The sequence below is a fragment of the Melozone crissalis genome, unplaced genomic scaffold (genome assembly GCF_028551555.1).
Source record: "Melozone crissalis strain CALT ecotype California unplaced genomic scaffold, PUWL_Pcris_2 ptg000036l_1, whole genome shotgun sequence".
Taxonomy (NCBI): domain Eukaryota; kingdom Metazoa; phylum Chordata; class Aves; order Passeriformes; family Passerellidae; genus Melozone; species Melozone crissalis.
Window position 1 is genome coordinate 21509200 of NW_026535814.1, and position 18733 is coordinate 21527932.

General features: G+C 39.5%; 1 protein-coding gene across 3 annotated transcripts in view; it reads right to left on the reverse strand.

Moving 5' to 3' along the window:
- DYM (dymeclin) overlaps positions 1–18733 on the reverse strand; it is a 209594-nt gene that overhangs the window by 60521 nt on the left and 130340 nt on the right. For all 3 annotated transcript variants that reach the window (XM_054283294.1, XM_054283293.1, XM_054283296.1), the window contains one exon: positions 5575–5677. In XM_054283294.1, coding sequence (XP_054139269.1) covers positions 5575–5677 — 103 coding nt within the window. The remainder of the gene's footprint in view (positions 1–5574; positions 5678–18733) is intronic.

Consider the following 18733-nt stretch of genomic DNA (forward strand, 5'->3'; position numbering starts at 1 on the left):
AAAGCCAGCTGCAAATAACTATTAGTACTTCATAGTAATACAGAAGTTTTAAGAGACTGAACTTCACCAACATCTTTTTTCACAGGATTTTAGGATAGTTCTTCTGTTTAAGGATAATTTATGCAGCATTTTCTTATGAAAGTTTCAATTCATTTAAAGGAAAGAACTGATTAAGAATTCAGACAGAACTGCAGAATTCAGCTATTACTCAATAGAAAAGCCTGCTTTAGATTTGGGTTAGGTTGGTTATTTCAGTCTATTCTGAAATAGCTATTTTTTGGTGATATAAAAATAGGCAGATTAGGTAGGAGTAATATTCTATAAAATATAATTCATCTGAAGGAGGGTATGACTAATATTTAGAAAAAGTATTTTTAGGCCCTCTGCTCAATACTGGAGACAGGCAAACCAAGAATAACCTGATATTGAAAATGTTACTTCATCAGCCATCAAGTCAGAGTAATCAAAAAGAAGGTATTATACTGCAAAACAAGGTGACTCTCCTATTAAGTGCAACTTGAACAGCTAGAATGCACATAGTATTCAAAACCCACCCAATACTACATTGCTTTAGCATATGCTTTCATTAAACAACACCCTAATAAAAATTCTCTTGTATAATCACATTTTAAGTTTATTCCTCTAGACAACATGAGATACTAAAAATTCACACACAAAAATCAAGATTTTTGGACTACTAATGATGCATGACTAAGGCATTAAAAAAAAAATCTTACTGGGTATCCTGATGCCATTTTGAAATGGAAGAAAATAGAGACAATAAAAACACTGAAGAGACCTAGGCAGTGCTTTGGGTGGTAAGTAGGTGGTTTCTGAATTTTAAAGAAAGATTATGACAAAAAAAAACCAAGACAACAAAACAAAACTACCTTAGTTTTTTTTCCTCACTCCAGTATTTGACAAATATGGGCATATCTCAGGCAGCAGTCTTGATTTAATTTGGCAAAAGTTTCCCATTCCGCCAATGGTGTAGCCAGTTCTACATATTTTGTGAGTTCTTAGCAGTTACCACCGAGCAGTACTTTACAGACTACCAGCTGAACAACGTTAATTGCATCACAGTAACTCTATTACAGCCGACCAGTTTATTTGGAAATAGGTTTAATTTCATTTCTGCATCATTTCTGGAGTCATCAGATGATTGTGGGGAAGACTTCCCACTTCTTCGTGATAGCACACGTCTATAGGAGAACACTTCTATGTGATGGCAGAGCTCTGCATTAAACTGCTCTTTAGATAATTAAAAAAATCAGAGCTGCAGGATACCTCATGTAATATTAGATATGCAAGCACAGAATATTTTATAGGACCTGATGAACCTGGAGGTCTTTTCCACTCCAAATGGCTCTATGATTCATAAAATCATATAATGCCAGAATGATTTGGGCTGGAAAGGCTTACAGATCATCTCCTTCTAATCCCCTAAACATCGCAACATTTATTTAAAGGTCAAATTGTTCACATCATTAGTGAATAAAATTAACTTCTCTGCACGTAACTGAATCTAGAACATAAATAGATTCTAGATCTGTTCCATTATGTTTAAAAGACACCAAACACTGCAGTTCATGCACCTGATTTTACCTACTCTTTAGCAATTTCAAGTTTCTAAGATAAATATGGAGCTCTTAATTATAACAGGTAATTTTCTCTTAGGAAGTAAATGATGCAGGGGAACCTTTTTACATCTCTTGATGTACATGGGAGAGACTGGGATGGTTCTCTCTTGGGGAAACTCAAACGAAGGACAATTTATGAAGTACTTGGAGGTTTGAATATAATCAAATGTAATAACAAGATATAAGCTCCCACCCCCCCAAATTTCTTTTTTGTTGAAACCACTTTTGTAATACTGCTTTTTAATAACCCCCATAATGGCCGAATTAGAGGGACCCCAACTGAAGTCATTCATCCCACATAAAACAAACATTGCTTTTTCTTCTTAGCTTTGTTTTACAAGCTACATTACTTCCAGATGACGCTTGAGGGGCCTAGGAGTTTCAAGAGTTAGATGGTTAAACAGACAGCTGCTTTCTATTTACCGTATAAATCAGGAAAAAATCAAAGAAGAATCTAAATATTGGAATTCATTTAGCCCATTATGGAGCACAAACTGAGGGGGAAAAGAAAATAATACAGAAATCTCATCATCCAGATGCAAAGTTTAATTCTGGTTATCAAGATGAGAGAAAAACTCATCAACATTTGCAGAATTCCAGCCCTCCATGAAAGCCAGCTTTGCAGAGTGGGTAAATTTACTGGATTGGGAAGGAGTCATGAGAAGTCAGCTCTGATTGGGAAGTCTCCAGCACTACCAGGCTTTGCTACTGCAGACTTTATATATATAACTACACATCAAAACATATATTTTTATACATATACATGCACACACAAAGCTCACTACATTTGTATTTTTTACATTTTTCCCTTTGAGTTGCCAACATGCTTTCATTCTATGCTAAATAACCCAAAATCCAACAGATTTTGGACAGGGGATTAAAGAATGGCTCTCCATATATTGATTAATGTGTCTATTAATATGAAAAGTTTGATATTACTCTACAAGGTTTTTATCCCATATTTCATCCACCACTGACGTGCTGTTTAAATTACAATGCTGTGTACTAAATAATTGAATATATTGCCATTAAGTGGGATTATTTTTACAATTTTTCCTAACACATTTAAGCTTCATCTGGCTAGGACAAACTTTTTTTAAACCCAAAATTCAGGAGGTAAAACTCAAGTGATGATGTCTGCCAAACTACTTAAATCTAATACCATATCTATATCTACATTTAATTTTTAATTTCCTCAATTTTTCCATTTAGGAAACTGGTTTTTCTCATATCAGCAAGAAAATTACATGAACTTGTCAAAAATAAAAATTTACTCTCTTCTTCTCCATAGAAAGAGTTAAGGAGAATCTCTCATTACCAGGTGTAGTTTAAAAAGCGGGGAAGCACTCAAAAATCATAAAGAATACTATGAAATCCTTGAAAAGAAATTTTTGGTGTAGATGGTAGCTCCAACACCACATCTGACGTGTTACTTCCCAAGAGAAGTTAACATGTCTCTATTTACGCTGTTAAGTACCTCTGATTTGATAAATTACATTAGGCTGTAATGAAATTACTAAGAAAATCATTGATATGTTTACTTAAGTAATACGTCTTGATTTGAACTGAAAGAAGCAAAATTCTCAATTATTTTATTACCAGTTTTCTTGTTTGCTAAAAATATTGGAAAACATGCTTTCATTGAATGCAAGAAAGTAAGAAACATAAACTTAAGTGGATTCTTCCCATTTCTATTTGGATTATATGTAGTATTTCAAAACACGTCAATGCTGCAACAAAAACAATGAATAACAGTCTAACAAAGGATTGTATCTAACAATGAATAATAGTCTTAACATAGGATTGTGTCTTTGAGGCAATAATGACTGGGGGTGGTTGCCTCTGTCCTGCTGCCTTCTCCATCCTGCTCCTGAATCCACCGCACTGACAAGAGTTTATCAGGAAAGGACACTGGTCCAGCCTCAATAAATGAAACAAGTTGCTCTTTTCTTTTTTAAAAACCAGAAAAACCCCAGCAAGAACAATATCAAGGCCAACGGGGTCAGTTCCTTACTCCAGTTCCCAGGTCTGCTGTTACTCCACAAATCTGATGGAAAACTGCAGCAGATAACTCACAAAAAGAACATTAATAAACATGTAAAGGTAGAACTCACTATATTCCTACCACCACCATCAGTGAGTATAAGCTTAGGAACTGTGTATTGGGTCCAAAACTTACTAGAATATAGAGAGTACCATGGTTCAAACACACAGAATTTAAGACAACATCTTAAACAGCACCTAGAATACTTTTATGTGATTTAACCCTTGGATTCGGGTTCCATGCAAATTCCCACTTGGATTACAAAGCACAGTAAGAAAATGAAAAATTTCTAAATTAAAGTGAATGAAAAAATGGTGAAAAAGGAATTTTTAAAATACTATTTGGTCCAAACACAACCTGGCAAGAGAACTGCTTATTAGGCAAACCTCCACCTCTCAACAAACAGACCTGTGCAGAGTAGGCAATATTGGAATCACCCTTTTCCTTAGCTCCATACTGAGATACAGAGGTAAAACGTGCTCCAGGACTTCTGACATTTCAGTCCCCTCCACTCCTACACTCCTCCTTGTTCTTACACACAACATAAACACAGGCTTTCAGAAGCAGAATATGCTGAAGTGATGAAATCTGGCCCCAACTTTTTTTAGTCAACTGCCTATGTTTCAGGCTGAGCTGTAACATGAGCAATTTGAAAAGGAAAAAGAGAGGACCAGAAAGCCATGCCTTAACAGTTTACCTTTTTGTTTCAAAATATAGGCCATGAACTTAATTTACTCTCCCCTACACCAATCTTTTCAAGGGATCTCTTTCCCCCTTCCATCCCTACATCATACCAAGAGTAAAAAGAAAAAAATCAGTGGTGTATCTAAGCCTCTTGGCTGTACTCCAGGGAGCTTTCCCAGCTCTATCAGCTGCATTGTTCAGCTCTTTCTGAATGTAAGGGGACAACTTCATATAGAAAGCCTTTCCCCCTGGGCCTTTCCTTAACCGCAGTATTGTTTACATCCAGCAAGTTAAAAAGTTCAAAACCTATAAAATATTTTTCAAGCATACACATCTTAAAATATAGATCTTCATATGTATGTTACCACATGCCTATGTGTGCCTATGTGTTTTGCAGATGTGTATCATGCTGTTTCCCTATTTAAGTCATTAAACTATTATACCAAATTATCTTTTTAGATATTTTTATATTTAATGCTAGAGTAATAGGATATGCAAAGTCTCAGGCAGGCATATTATGGATCATGCATTAGCCCTGAAAATAAAACAGCTGATACATTCTCATGCTCAAAAATCCTAAGCAAATGATAAATCAACTTTTCTTTCGTGCACACAGTACTGCAGTGAGGGTTCAAACGAGTACAGACCAAAGATACTTCAGCAGCACAAAGATATTATTCAAGACGTTCTTCCACCCAAAGCAGAGATTTCCCAACAAGCTGTGCAATTAAATACAAAATTGTTGCCTACTTGTGGGCATTGGCTCAGCAAACTGAAGGGAACTCTAAGTAAGCATGTACTCAGAACATACTAATTTACCCCATGACTCCAGTACTCCCTCAGAGGCTCACTGGGAATTGTTTTCAATCATTTTTAGGCATTTTAAGATTCTGTGGATGCTAAAGCCCACTTCTTAAAAATGCCGTTTTCAATGGTGTCATTTAAATATTCTGAATTACAAATGGCTCGAAAAGCATGAGTTGACACTAAGTCTCTTCCCTCTGCATAGCTGTGGTTTTGCTCTGCCATTTCTAAGTGTAACTCTTGTTTTTTAGAGATGTTTCAGACATGACATCATTCATACAGGTTCCTGTATTTTGATGTTGGTGGTTGCTCAGCTGCCACAGTCTGAGGATTCTTTGCAGATTTAGGGATGCATGACTTGAATTCCGAAGCACCCATTACAACATTCATTTTGATACTCACATAATCAGGAAGTGGAGAGTCGTTTGAGCCCAAGGAACCTCTCAAGGACTGCGTGGCTTGCTCCAGCACTTTGTTGTGTTTTTTAGACAACAGAGAAAATAGACTGGGGGAAAAAGAAATTAAAATAACTTCATGAGAGTGTCCTGAAATAGTTAAGACTATTCAGAAAGGAAAGGTGTCGTATTATACACACAAAATTTTTAGAATGTAATGCACAATGGTATTATTTATTTATTTATTTATTTATTTAGCATCTGGGTAAGTAACAGCAGAGTTTGAATCAGAAACATTCTATACAATATATGCTCTGAAGAACATTTTCCGTTCATTATTAAATTCTTAAAAGTCAAACTGTCACAGAAGGAATGACATACATGCAATTGTAGTTCATAAATAGTTTGTGTTCACTAGAATGCAATTTTTAAGTGCAGCACCTCATGCAATACATTGTAATATATACTTAAGTACCTCATATATTATCCATTTTAATAACCTATTGCTTAGATAGGAGAAATCTGAGTATATGATAAAAGTTTTATGTATTTTGAGGCTGAGTTATTGCATTTTACATATTATTTTCAAATTTATTTTAGCCTAAGTCAATTGAAAAAGGATTACCTTAGCTTTATAATCTGTTAAATCAGAGGTCCATACACATACAGAGAAATAAACATATTTTTCTTGCATTCTGGAAAAAAGCAGGGCAATGACACTCACAGAGGATGGGGTAACCTGATTTACAAGGAGACTGGTGTGAGTAGCAGCAGTGGGCAAAGACCATCAGGCAATGCTCGGCAGCAGCAAGGAGTGAGATACTCCTCTAAAGCCCTGGATAGCCTAAACATGGCTATCAATTCACAGATGAACCCATCCCCATACTGCAAGAGCTTCTAAGACCATTGAGCCCAACATTCCTCCAGCACTGCCGAGGCCACCACTGACCCATGTCCCCAAGTGCCACATCCACTTTTAAATAGTGGCTTTTAAATCCTTCCAGAGATGAGGACTCCACCAGTGCTCTGGGCAGCCTGTGAAAGAACAACCCCTTCCATGGAGAATTTTTCCCTAACATCCATTCTAAACCTACTCCGGAGCAACCTGAGGCCATTTTCTCTTGTTAGGTGTCAGATGTTTTTAGGCTTTCTGCATTTAAAAACATCATTTGGACTTCTTTACTTCTTTTTGGAGCATTACAGGACTCCTATCAGGTTTTCCAAGAATGACTGTGTGTGTTTTAGAGGGGAGAATGGCTAGCTTGTCATGAGCTCTTGTCATCCCACTGCTCGTCAAGAGCCCCAGGAAAAGGCTTTTCCAACACTCCTCACAGCCACGAGGAATTAGTTACACTAACTCACAGCTATTAGTCAATACCGTTAGAACATTCCATGATAAAAGGGGAAGAAGCAACACAGAAATTAAGATATATTGGTAGCTTTCCACCTTTTTCCCTCTCCCAAATTCTATTATTGCACTCACAGACTGAATTTTTTTTTCAGATCAATAACTGGATCTGCAAACTGGTCCTTGGTAGCAAACAGTAGCACTACTTCTGCAACCATGGGTATCTTTGAAGACTCAGATTTCAGAGATATTGTCATCAGCACCATCTAGTGCTGTGGAGACAAAATAATCAGTTAAAACCAAGCTGGAGATGCTTATGGTGGGATGCAGCAAAAAAGCTGGAGATGCTTATGGTGGGATGCAGCAAAATCAGGTTAAATCTGGTGTCTGCTCCAGAAGACAGAGAAAATTTCACAAAGAAGAAGAATTTGGAATAACGCAGATTTCCAACTAGTAGATTCTTCTCCAAAACACATAAAGCATTTTGGCTTTAAAGGAATTTTAAATATAAACAAGGAAAAGGGATCAAGATTTTGGAAAGTGCATATGTTCAATGCATATGAAGAGGAAAATGAACATACAATGGTACTCTGCATGGAACCAGAATAGCAAAAAGTAAATTTATTTATTCCAATAGAAATTGGGAAAAAGGGGGAAAAGCAGAAAGGAAAATAATGGACAAATTATTTCCTTATTTATTCCTTAAAGGGTTTTTTGTAATAATTACATGTATTATAAGTAGAGTTTATGGCATAAGAAAGGTCTTGGGGGCTGATTTCTAGGTAAAGAGCAGCAGTACAGAGGCTTTTGTTGTCTTTCCCCTAGCAAATTAATTGTTGTCTTCCCCCTTGCAAAGTTCTGCTTCCCAGCCACAAACTCATGTCTTTCACACTATACTGACAATTTTTTGTGGGACCAGTGCCCATAACACAGATATCCAGGTTAGAAAAATGCAACACAATTCTCTCCTCCATCCATTGGTAATCCTTCTCTAAGGACCATCCCTTAGATAAGCACAAGGGCAGGGATAATGGCAGGATTTTTCATACTAAATTTTTCATAATAAAAATGCAAACTCAAACACCCCCACAAAAACACTACAGCAAAACACAGGGGAAAAAAAAAAGAAATCAAGGCCAGATATTGTGATTAGGAATGGATTTGGAGCTTCCTAGGAAATACTGTTGCTCCCTAAATTGGCGCAAAACTTCAATTCCAAGTCATTCACTTATTATTGTGCCTCTGTCTCTAGCTCTGAAAAGCACCTTGATAAATATCAGACTAATTTTTAAAGTCTCAGCACAGGGTTAGTTGCAACCCTCAAAAGGCATTTCTATGAAGTACCCTTCATCACCAACAAATGCTGCATTCTAGAAGAGTTGCTTTATTTTGCAGCAGCCATGTCTCCAGTGTATGTAAGGTTTTAAGCTTGATTTTGATTTTCAGGGCATGAATAATGCAATTTTTAAAAAGCAAAAATCCTTTACAACAAGGTTGTTCCCCTCCTCACAACAAGGTACAAGGTCCAGAAGTGGAAGCTGTGACTGTCTCCCAAATTTTCCTCATATGTCTTCATCACACATCTATTTTTGCCCAACTAAAAGCCAAGTTGAGATCAAAAAGAAAAATATATGTACTTTGTGGTCCCTAAGGGCAGCGTGCACAGGCTGACAAGAATATGGATTTTTCTACTGGAATATTTGTCCTCTTTCATCCACTCTTCTCCATCAACTGTCAGGCAGGCTATGGAGCCTGACAGCCCTTCAATCTCACCCATTATGGACTTTTCATAACAGTAAAGAGCTATGTCCAGAACAATTAAATCATCTTGGTGTCCCTCATCTCAACTCCTCCCTCCCTCACAGACGCACATCCAGGCCAATGCATAGTGAGCAAAACAGCAAGTTGGAATAAGAGCAAGATGAGGTAACAGCTGGCATCTGTTAGGAAGATTAGGACTCATCAGCTGGCATTATCAGGAGAAATTCCTGGCCGTGAGGGTGGTGAGTCCCTGACACGGGGTGCCCAGAGGAGCTGTGTGCAGCTGGGAGTCTCCAAATCCCTGCAAGTGTCCAAGGCCTGGCTGGACAGGGCTTGGGGCAGCCTGGTCTGGTGGAAGGTGCCCCTGACCACACACAGTGTCATCTTTAAGGTCTCTGCAACCCACACCATTCTGGGATAATGCGATCTATTACAGATCATCAAATCGCAGCAGCGATGAGCTCAGCCAGCAAGGAAGACTAAAGGCTGAACAACGGTCTCAAGGTCCTGTGGTTGTTTGTTTTTAAGGAATTAAAAACAACATTGATTTCTTACCTCCCTTTACACAGCAGGTTTTAATTTAACTCAGGGCTGAACTTCAATAAATAAAAGAAATTAATACAGACTAAATAGAAATGGTTGCTAATACCAGTGAATTGAATAAGTGCTCTTTGCACACACAATAAAATGCAAACCAGTAATATATGAATTTAACACTTTCAAAAAGTCAACTCCACAAAGTGTGTACATCCCAAAAGGAAAAAAAAAAGCCAATATGGAAACTCATTTAACAAGTGCCTCAAAAAGTCTAATTTACATCAGTTTGAAAAAGCTCATAAAGTACACTTTTCACATCAAAAAACCCCAATGTATAAATGCAGCTTTTATAACTAAATTTGAAAAAAAGATGTGAGAACTAAAATTAAAAGTTGAAAGGAAATCCGAAGTTAGAATTTACCACAAAGTTTTCTGAAAGCTTTGAACAATGAGAAGGAAAGGTAGGAGTGTACTTTATTTTAAGGAAGTGAATAGGATGCTCCAAAATAACATGTCAGTTTGTCCTGAGCATAATACTAGAACAGTGATTGTGAAACTCATTCCAAAGAGGATATCACCATCACTAAAAAATACGCCTTGCTGATGGTCTTTCAATGAGACTGTAAGAAAAATAAAGCACAGTACGCCTGTTGTAACAGGCTTCTACAAATCATTTATATGATTTTCCTCCACGTGAGATTTTTTTAATTAATACAGTTGAATAATAAAAAGTAACACTTCCAGAAGTGGGAGCTGTGACTGTCTCCCAAATTTTCCTCATGTGTCTTCATCACACATCTATTTTTGCCCAACTAAAAGTTAAGTTGAGATCAAAAAGAAAAATATATGTACTTTGTGGTCACCAAGGACACTGGTGGTGTTTAAAAGCCATGTGAATGCGGCACTTGGGGACATGGGGCAGTGGTGGGCTGGGCAGCACTGGGGAGCAGGGCTGGACTCAAACTTAGATGTCCTTTGCAACCAAAACAATTCTGTGATTTTATATCCAGTAAAGTTGTGCTGTGCAGCAAGTGCCCCTGGCATCCTGCGTGAAAGATTTTGAAACAATTGTATGAAAATGTACAGGATCTAAACCAGAAAACATACTTCTCCATGAAATTCTTGAAAACTCATTTATTCAATGGATTTGAGAAGAGTGAATTGACCAAAAACCCAAAAATATGAAAAGGGAGAAAGGAAGTTTGCTTACACAGTACTCTACAAGATACCAGCATTAAAAAAAAAAGTTATTAGAAACTTAACTATCATTACATGGGCACCCTTACAAAGGAGGTTGGAGCCCGGCTCAAGGTGCAATAAATTCCTATTTGCATTGTCAAAGCAATGGCAAAGAGGGAAGAAAAACCTGGGAGGAAAGAAGACAATCTCAATACCTAGGGTATGAGACGAGTTTAGACTGATGGTGTGATACAAAGAAAGAGATGGAAGCGTGAAAAAAAGTGGCATGGATAGAAACAAACTGATGACATCAGCAGAGGAAAGTCAGATCGTGTTATATGACAGCAAGAAGGGGTAAGGATTGGATTTCTCACAATTCAAATCACTACTGAGCTTCTAAAGGTGAATTTTCATTTATCTGGGTATCTAGAAATATTCTGTATGTGCTGAGTAAAGAACTACTTGAGGACCAAAGCACCTCTCCTCAGAATTTATTTGAAGTTTGGAAATTCAGATGTTCTGAATTTTTTCTGCTCACTCTCCTAGTTCAGAAGTGCTGCAAACAAACTGAACAGCACCCAAACACAAACCACTATCTGGTAATGGAAAAAAACAGCTCCACGGATCAAAAAATTTGAGGATGAATGTTCTCAAACAATTCAGCAATACTCTATGCTGCTTTTTCTCACTCTTCCTATATACATGCCAAATGTACTATTGTTCTCTATTTTAAAGATTTAAGTATAAAGCCCTAAACATCAAAACCTTGCTACACTAAAAATACTCCTTTTAAACAAAAGGATTTTACAATGAGACAATCATATTAGAAAAAAGCTCTAGAAAGATTTTATTTTCAAAACCTGACATCTAAAAGTTAAAACCATACCTTGATTTCTGTATATGTAAGGAACACTCCTTGGGCTGACCTATTTTTTAAAAAGGATTACAGCAAAACAAAGTGTGTGCTGTGGCACAAGAACTCTAGATATGGATATGTCCCAGCACAGACGTCTCCAAGCAGACAACCTGAAATGCCCATCTGGTTGAATAAAGGTCTGTGAAGTGTCATACCAGACATCAGAACAAAATAAATGCACTGTGCTGCTCCACTTGAAATACAATAAATGCATTGTTCCATAGACCTGTATGGGGGACAGGTTGTAAGCAAGTGCCTGTCTGTGGGCAATGGAGAAGTACTCTGTGAGCACTTAAGGAACATAGCACTGGGAAAAATCCATTTAGTACAAATAAATGCAGAGAAAAATCCCTAAGACCCCTGTGCTCATGTCTACTAAAGAGCCCTTGAGGCATTCTGCATTCGAATTATCCAAGCTACAATGGCACATAAATAGAAATAAAGAGAGACAATAGCCATGGAGAACTCCAAGGCCTCTGCAGGGCCATTTACTCCATAGAGAGGCACTGCTCTTATTTATTTGAGACCAACTCTAAAGCCTGGGAGACATTTAGGATCCCAGGAAACAGAATCTAACCAATTAAAATATTAAATAACAGAATAAACAGAAAGCAAGAACGCACTTTATATCTTTCTTTCTAATCTTGTAAAGTGAAACATGACTAAATTCTGCTGAATAAAGATTTGCTATATTTACTATTAGGTCCATCTGGCTTGTGGAGATGATGTGAAATCGAGAGACTCACAGTGTGCAGACTCCACAAATATCATGGATGTAAATAACATGGTTAGCATGGGCCACACTGACGGACAAAGAGGGTTCAAGGGATCAGGGAATGAGAAGAACTCCCAAACAGTAGAACATTCACACGAGGAAGGTATTGCCATGTTCCGATTTTGCTGGACAGAGATCAGACCTTTTTCTGCTTTTCTCATATTGTGCCTTAAAAATATAAGTTTGTGTCGCCTTGAAACAGCTATGTGCCACAGCTGGCAGCTATTTCAGGGCAAATCCCAAACTACAGAACCTCTGAGTGATTTGGGTTGAAAGAGATCTTAAAGCCCATCCAGTGCCACCCCCTGCCATGGGCAGGGACAGCTCCCACTGTCCCAGGCTGCTCCCAGCCCCATCCAGCCTGGCCTGGGGCACTGCCAGGGATCCAGGGGCAGCCACAGCTGCTCTGGGCACCCTGGGCCAGGGCCTCACCCCCCGCTTTTAAATGAAGAATTTCTTCCTAATATCCAATCTGAACCTGCCCTCTGTCTGTTTAAAGCTGTCTTGTTGATATCTGCCCATGTAAAAAGTCATTCACCTGAGCCGCTCTCTGGCATCACAAATGGTTTTAATGCAGCCTGGGTAAGAAAATTATTTCTGTCCCATCTCCCTTTTAAACAGCAAACATAAAAGGCCACTCTTTTAATTCTACAATCCTAAACTTGATCCTAATAAATTATATACTTCAAGATATCTTCATGACAAAACATCTCATTAATTTTAGAGTACCCTTTTATCTGCCACTGCTAACATATGAGCAGAGATCTGTAAGTCATGTGCTATAAAGCCATATCACATTCTGCCTCACAGAGGCTAACATTATTATTTAGAATATTGTTGTATTAAGTAGAAAAACAAGAAGTCACCATACACTTGTAGGTTTATAAGCAAAATCAGAAACAACTTAGAACAATTAAGGGAGGCTTTGCATTAACGAACAGGATTTCCTGCCAAAATGGAGTTAGAAAGACAATGACATTAGAAACAATATGGAAGAAAGGAATTTGATGTGGCAAGAAAAAAGTAAATATTTACAAAATAAGCCAAGAGTTTAATTTCCAGAGACCAGGAAATGTATTTTTCAACTGAAGGCATAAATTGTTCGGCATTTCATGGCCACTTTCCAGCCAATGTTGGGAAATGGATGCTCCTATTGCTAGAGAAGTAAAAGCAATAGAAAGCAGTAAATTCCTTCCCCTGTATCTTGGTACAGATCGTTTTATTCCCCTTTTGTCTGGCATTTCAAATAACATCCTTGTAACTCCACTTACAGGGCAGAGGCGGGCTAGGACCTAACTGTAGCTCGTACTGAAATAGAAACTCAATAAGCAGACTGTGATATACCATGGACTGAATTCCTGCATGAAAATCCTACAGAATGTGATGACTTTGACTTGACAGGGCAGTGCTTTGCTGAGCACCACCTCTCTCCTGTACTTTTCAAGAGAGTGGCAGGCAGGAAACTAAACTCTGAAAGGCTGAGAGCTAAGGAGGAAAAATCAGCGCAGTCCAGTATAAACAGAATATATATTTGCAAAGCTCAGATTAAACACAAGGCTTATTCTGAGCTAAAAATCCTCAAATCTGTTTTAGGTGTCTCAAGGTATGCATGTAATTCCTTTTAATGATCCCTGTGTTTGTCCTGTTACTATTTTATAAGAATATCAAAGGGGCAGAGCCTGCAATATTTCAATTTTATCTACTTGCACTTAATTCAATAAGGGTAAGGGTCTAATAGCTGCTGAGAGATGACATTTGCCTTGAATGAGGGTAAAACTCTGTGGGTGAGAACCAGAGGAAATAGCTGGAGAAAGCATCCTGAGCAAAACTCTCACTCAAAACCCTAACAAAGAAATTACAACATGAAAATTAGAAAGACACTGCTGTTGTGCAACCTAAGGTCCAAATCCCTATCCTTTGGGCAGCTCAGATTTGGCACAGCTCTGCTCAAACACACTGGCTGTGCAAGCACATTTGAACGTATTTGTATGTATGTGGGTGCTTGCTACACTTGGAAAGAGAATTGCTGTGCCCTCTAAACTCATTCTGACAGGAAAGAATCTGGGTCCACTTTGGGAGACAACAGACTCATTCTGCTTGCAGAAGGTCACAGGGTATGGGTGTTGCTGACAGCCCTCTTTGTTCTACGATTTAAGCAGAACATGAGTCTGGAGCCCGGTTCATACCCGGAGCCCTCACAGTGCTCACCTCTGGCACCACCCTGTCCCTACACAGCCCCGTGGGCTCAGTGAGGGTTTGGCTTTTTAGTGCCCTGGCACAGTTACAACGAATTAATTGCAATCTCCTGTGAAACTTGGAAATAATATCACAGAGTCATAGAATGTTTGGGTTGGAAGGGATCTTAAAGTCCATCCCACCCCCAGCCCCCTGCCATGGGCAGGGACAGCTCCCACTGTCCCAGGCTGCTCCCAGCCCCATCCAGCCTGGCCTGGGGCACTGCCAGGGATCCAGGGGCAGCCACAGCTGCTCTGGGCACCCTGGGCCAGGGCCTGCCCACCCTCCCAGCCAGCAATTCCTAATTCCCAATCTGCCAAAATCTGTCCCTGCCCTGTGGCAGTGGGAGCCATTGCCTGGCTGCTGTCCCTGCCTGCCTTGTCCCCAGGGGCTGTGCAGCTCTCCTGGAGCCCCTGCAGGCCCTGGCAGGGGCTCTGAGGTGTCCCTGGAGCCTTCTCTTCTCCAGGCTTTGATCTAGCTTCATAAAACTTGAATTTCAGTGTCGAACAGAACAAGAAACAAGCCTCTAGGAGGACCCATCATATGCCCCAGACAGCGAATGCTATTTTTGTCTTATGCCTTTGTCTCCCTTCTCGCTCCTTTCTCTTGGTCCGTGGCCTAAAGGTCTCTCTGACCTGTTTGCTGCACAGGAAGGAGTTTACTGCTTTCCTCGTGGACTGACCTTGTTTTTGGCCAAGTGTCCTTCCTGATCACATCTTTCTCCCTCCACAGTGATTCTGCTAGTGGGCATGGAAAGCCTCTAGTTGTCTCTCCCTCGTCACTACAGTCTGTTTGGTTATCCTACTCACATGAAACCTCTCCAATTTTAACAAACTGGAAACTTTTTTTTTAAGAAATAAAAAAAATCAGTTGGACCAATCCACTTCACAATAAAGTCATTGCTAAGGACACTACAGAAATGACCAAAAATTCAAACCTGACATAGGTGTCACAGCTAAGATTTTCTCCCAAACATAATTTTGGATGCAAGGACTCCCTTTTGCATAACAATAAGGCCATTTGTAAACTTCCAGTGCCCCATAAAGGAAAAAAAATTGCAAGCTAATACATTTATATCTGTGGATAACTTCCATAACTGTTTATAGTGGGTAGCAATCTTTTTTTCCCAAATCTGTATTTATAAATAATTTGTATATTCACTGTGAACACTTGTGAACCACTGAGAACTTTTATGAGTATCACAGGCTGTAAAAAGAACAGTTATTAAGGAAATGAGCATTTTTTGTCTTCTGGATAAAGTTAGATGGCATGTGTTCAGTGTGCCTGAGGCCACACAAAGAATAAAGACAACGTAAAAAATCCCAAACCAGTGAATATTTCTACATTCAAAACAAAGCACAATGAACAATCTCTTAATTAAAGATTGTGTTTCACTTTTGAAACCAAGACAGTGAATTAAACTTTTCATAAAACCTTCATCTATTATTTCCTGAACTTTGAATCAAATTCCAATATTGATGAAGTCAATTTTTATTGTAAAATATGCATAAAGCATAATATATTGCGTGTATTACCACCTCCTTCAATGGAGTACCTCCATCCATATCATGTTAGTAATTTTGGCTCAAATATCTCATTTTACTCAATTTCTAGACATAAAAAAATTACACAGTTTGAGCTGGAATACTATAAAGCTGAAGTTGGAGCTGAATTTTAATTTTTCCCCCTACGCCTTCACCAGGAATTTCACACAGGATGTTCAATCTTGGTACACACACTGCAATTTCCAAGACGTGTATTCAAACCAGTACATACAGAATTTCAATTTTCAAATTTTGCTCATGCATTCCTTTCTGAATAAATCATGCCAGGCACGAAATACCTTTGAAGGAATAAAGAAGAGGATTTTAGGTATGGTAGTTGATAATGAACTCAAAATTCACACTACAATATCTGGTATCACATTAGCCAAACCGGCTCGAGCAGCGGCCCATGGAAACATCTGGCTGAGCGCTGCACCTGGGTCAGGGCAGCTCCAGGACCAACCCAGGCTGGGCTGAGCAGAGGGAGCAGCCCTGGGAGAAGGAGCTGGGGGTGCTGTGGGTGAGAGCTGGGCCTGCCCCAGCCTGAACCCCCTGTCCTGGGCTGATCCCCAGCGTGGGCAGCAGGGCAGGGGGATCCTGCCCCTGTGCCCCTGGGCTCAGGTGAGAGCCCACCTGCAGAGCTGCCCCAGCCCCGGCTCCAGCAGCACAAGGAGCTGGAGCTGCTGCAGCCAGTGCAGAGGAGGCCACGGAGCTGCTGCCAGGGCTGGAGCCCCTCTGCTCTGGAGCCAGCCTGGCACAGCTGGGGCTGCTCAGCTGCACCAGAGAAGCTCCAGGGACACCTCAGAGCCCCTGCCAGGGCCTGCAGGGGCTCCAGGAGAGCTGCACAGCCCCTGGGGACAAGGCAGGCAGGGACAGCAGCCAGGCAATGGCTCCCACTGCCAGAGGTCAGGCACAGATTTTGGCACATTGGGAATTAGGAATTGCTGGCTGGCAGGGTGGGCAGGCCCTGGCCCAGGGTGCCCAGAGCAGCTGTGGCTGCCCCTGGATCCCTGGCAGTGCCCCAGGCCAGGCTGGATGGGGCTGGGAGCAGCCTGGGACAGTGGGAGCTGTCCCTGCCCATGACAGGGGTGGAATGAGATGAGCTTTAAAGTCTCTTCCAACCCAAACCACTCTGGGATCCTATGACCAAGTGTATGCACCTACATAAAACACCCACACCTTCCTCCCATGGTATTTGTTGGAAATACTTCTCCTCTCTGCAAACAGCACTGATGTGCAGATCAATATACCTTCCAAGAGATGAAATGCTTAAACATTTTCAGAAGTACTTGAAAGCATACTAGTATTTGAAAAAAGGAAAAATGCAATAAAAACACAGGATAATGTCAAATAATGTAACATCAAATAACTTAAGATATCAAGTGTTTTTCAATACAAGACCAAGATTAAGTTTATTATCTGTTACTAAACACACACTGCAACAACACAGTACTTGAAAAATATGTATCTCAAATGAAAATTGTTTACATCCTTCACTGTAATGTCAACATCATCCCCTTTGAAGCATTTCTGTGAATTTCTGTTCTTAGAAACAAACCTGCAAAAGGTAGCCTGTCATAAATAAACCACTTTTCAAAGGAAAATTGAGGTTAAAATAGGAAATTAAAGATAGGTATTTTCATCCTGAAAAATACTGCATCACCAAAAGAAAACATTTATCAAGAATATTAAATTTTTTGTAAGGGATGTTAATATCCAGTCAGAACCCAACTGCAGTGAATGCTGAACAAAACAAGGGATAATGAAGCATTTCATAAGAGTGCAATTCACTATGGAAAAAGCTACAGTTAATGACCTACACGGAGGTTAACTTGGCTTTAGGAAGTCCCAGCCTGCCCTTGCCCAGTTCAGTGTAAATGCTGTGCCAACATCCTTGGAAATAAGCCCACAGCATTTTTTTAAGTCCTGTTATTTAACATTTCTCTTTATTTTCTTTATTTCTCTCTTTTTGGTAGCTCCAGCCTCTCAACAACACCCATGTCCTTTCCTATGTATGTCTGAGAGATAATGCCAGGGCCTTTCACTTGCTTCCTTTTCCATGTATCTTTATTACGAACAGTAAAGTTTGCCTCCCTAACATCACATCCCAAATTCACAGTGCTTAGTGATCTTCTCTCCCTTGTTCTATCGTTCATAAAAAAAAAATTAAACAAAACAAAAAACAAACAAAGCCCACACAAACAAACAAACAAAAAAGGTGGGGGAAAAAAACCTGTGAAGCATCACTGGAGGGATTTAAAAGCTTTGTGAATGTGAAACTTTAGTGACCTTGGCAGTGCTGGGGGAATGGGTGGACTTGATGCTTTTAGAGGGATTTTTCAGCCTAATGATTCCATTAAATGCAGAGCATGGGCCTAGAAAGGTTAAAACACATCTCCAGGGAAAAGCATATAGGTATCAAGAATATACCATGGTCTCCAGCATATACAGAAGCATTTAGAAATACACTTCAGCATGAAATGCTCTGAACTACTCATCATTGCAGGAAGATGACAATCTTGGAACGGATAATCTGGAAGCCTTTAAGGAAGGAAAAATATTTGGAGTACTGAATTCTCCCAGTTTTTGTCTCCATCACCACCACTGTTCTCCCAAACAAACATGTGTGATCAAAATCACCGTAGCTCACAGCAGGAAAAGGTTTGTCAGCATCCTGAAGGATCCCCGGCTTGGACCGTCTCCTCATCTTTTATTAAAATATTTTCCATATCTAGCAAAAGTCACATCTTACCCAAGTTTCACAATCCAATCTTGACAGAGCTGAAATGCAATCCTGTTTCTCCACTCTAGTCTGCCTGTCAATGTTTTCAATTTTATTCTTCAGTGAAAGAGGTGTTACAGACAATACCA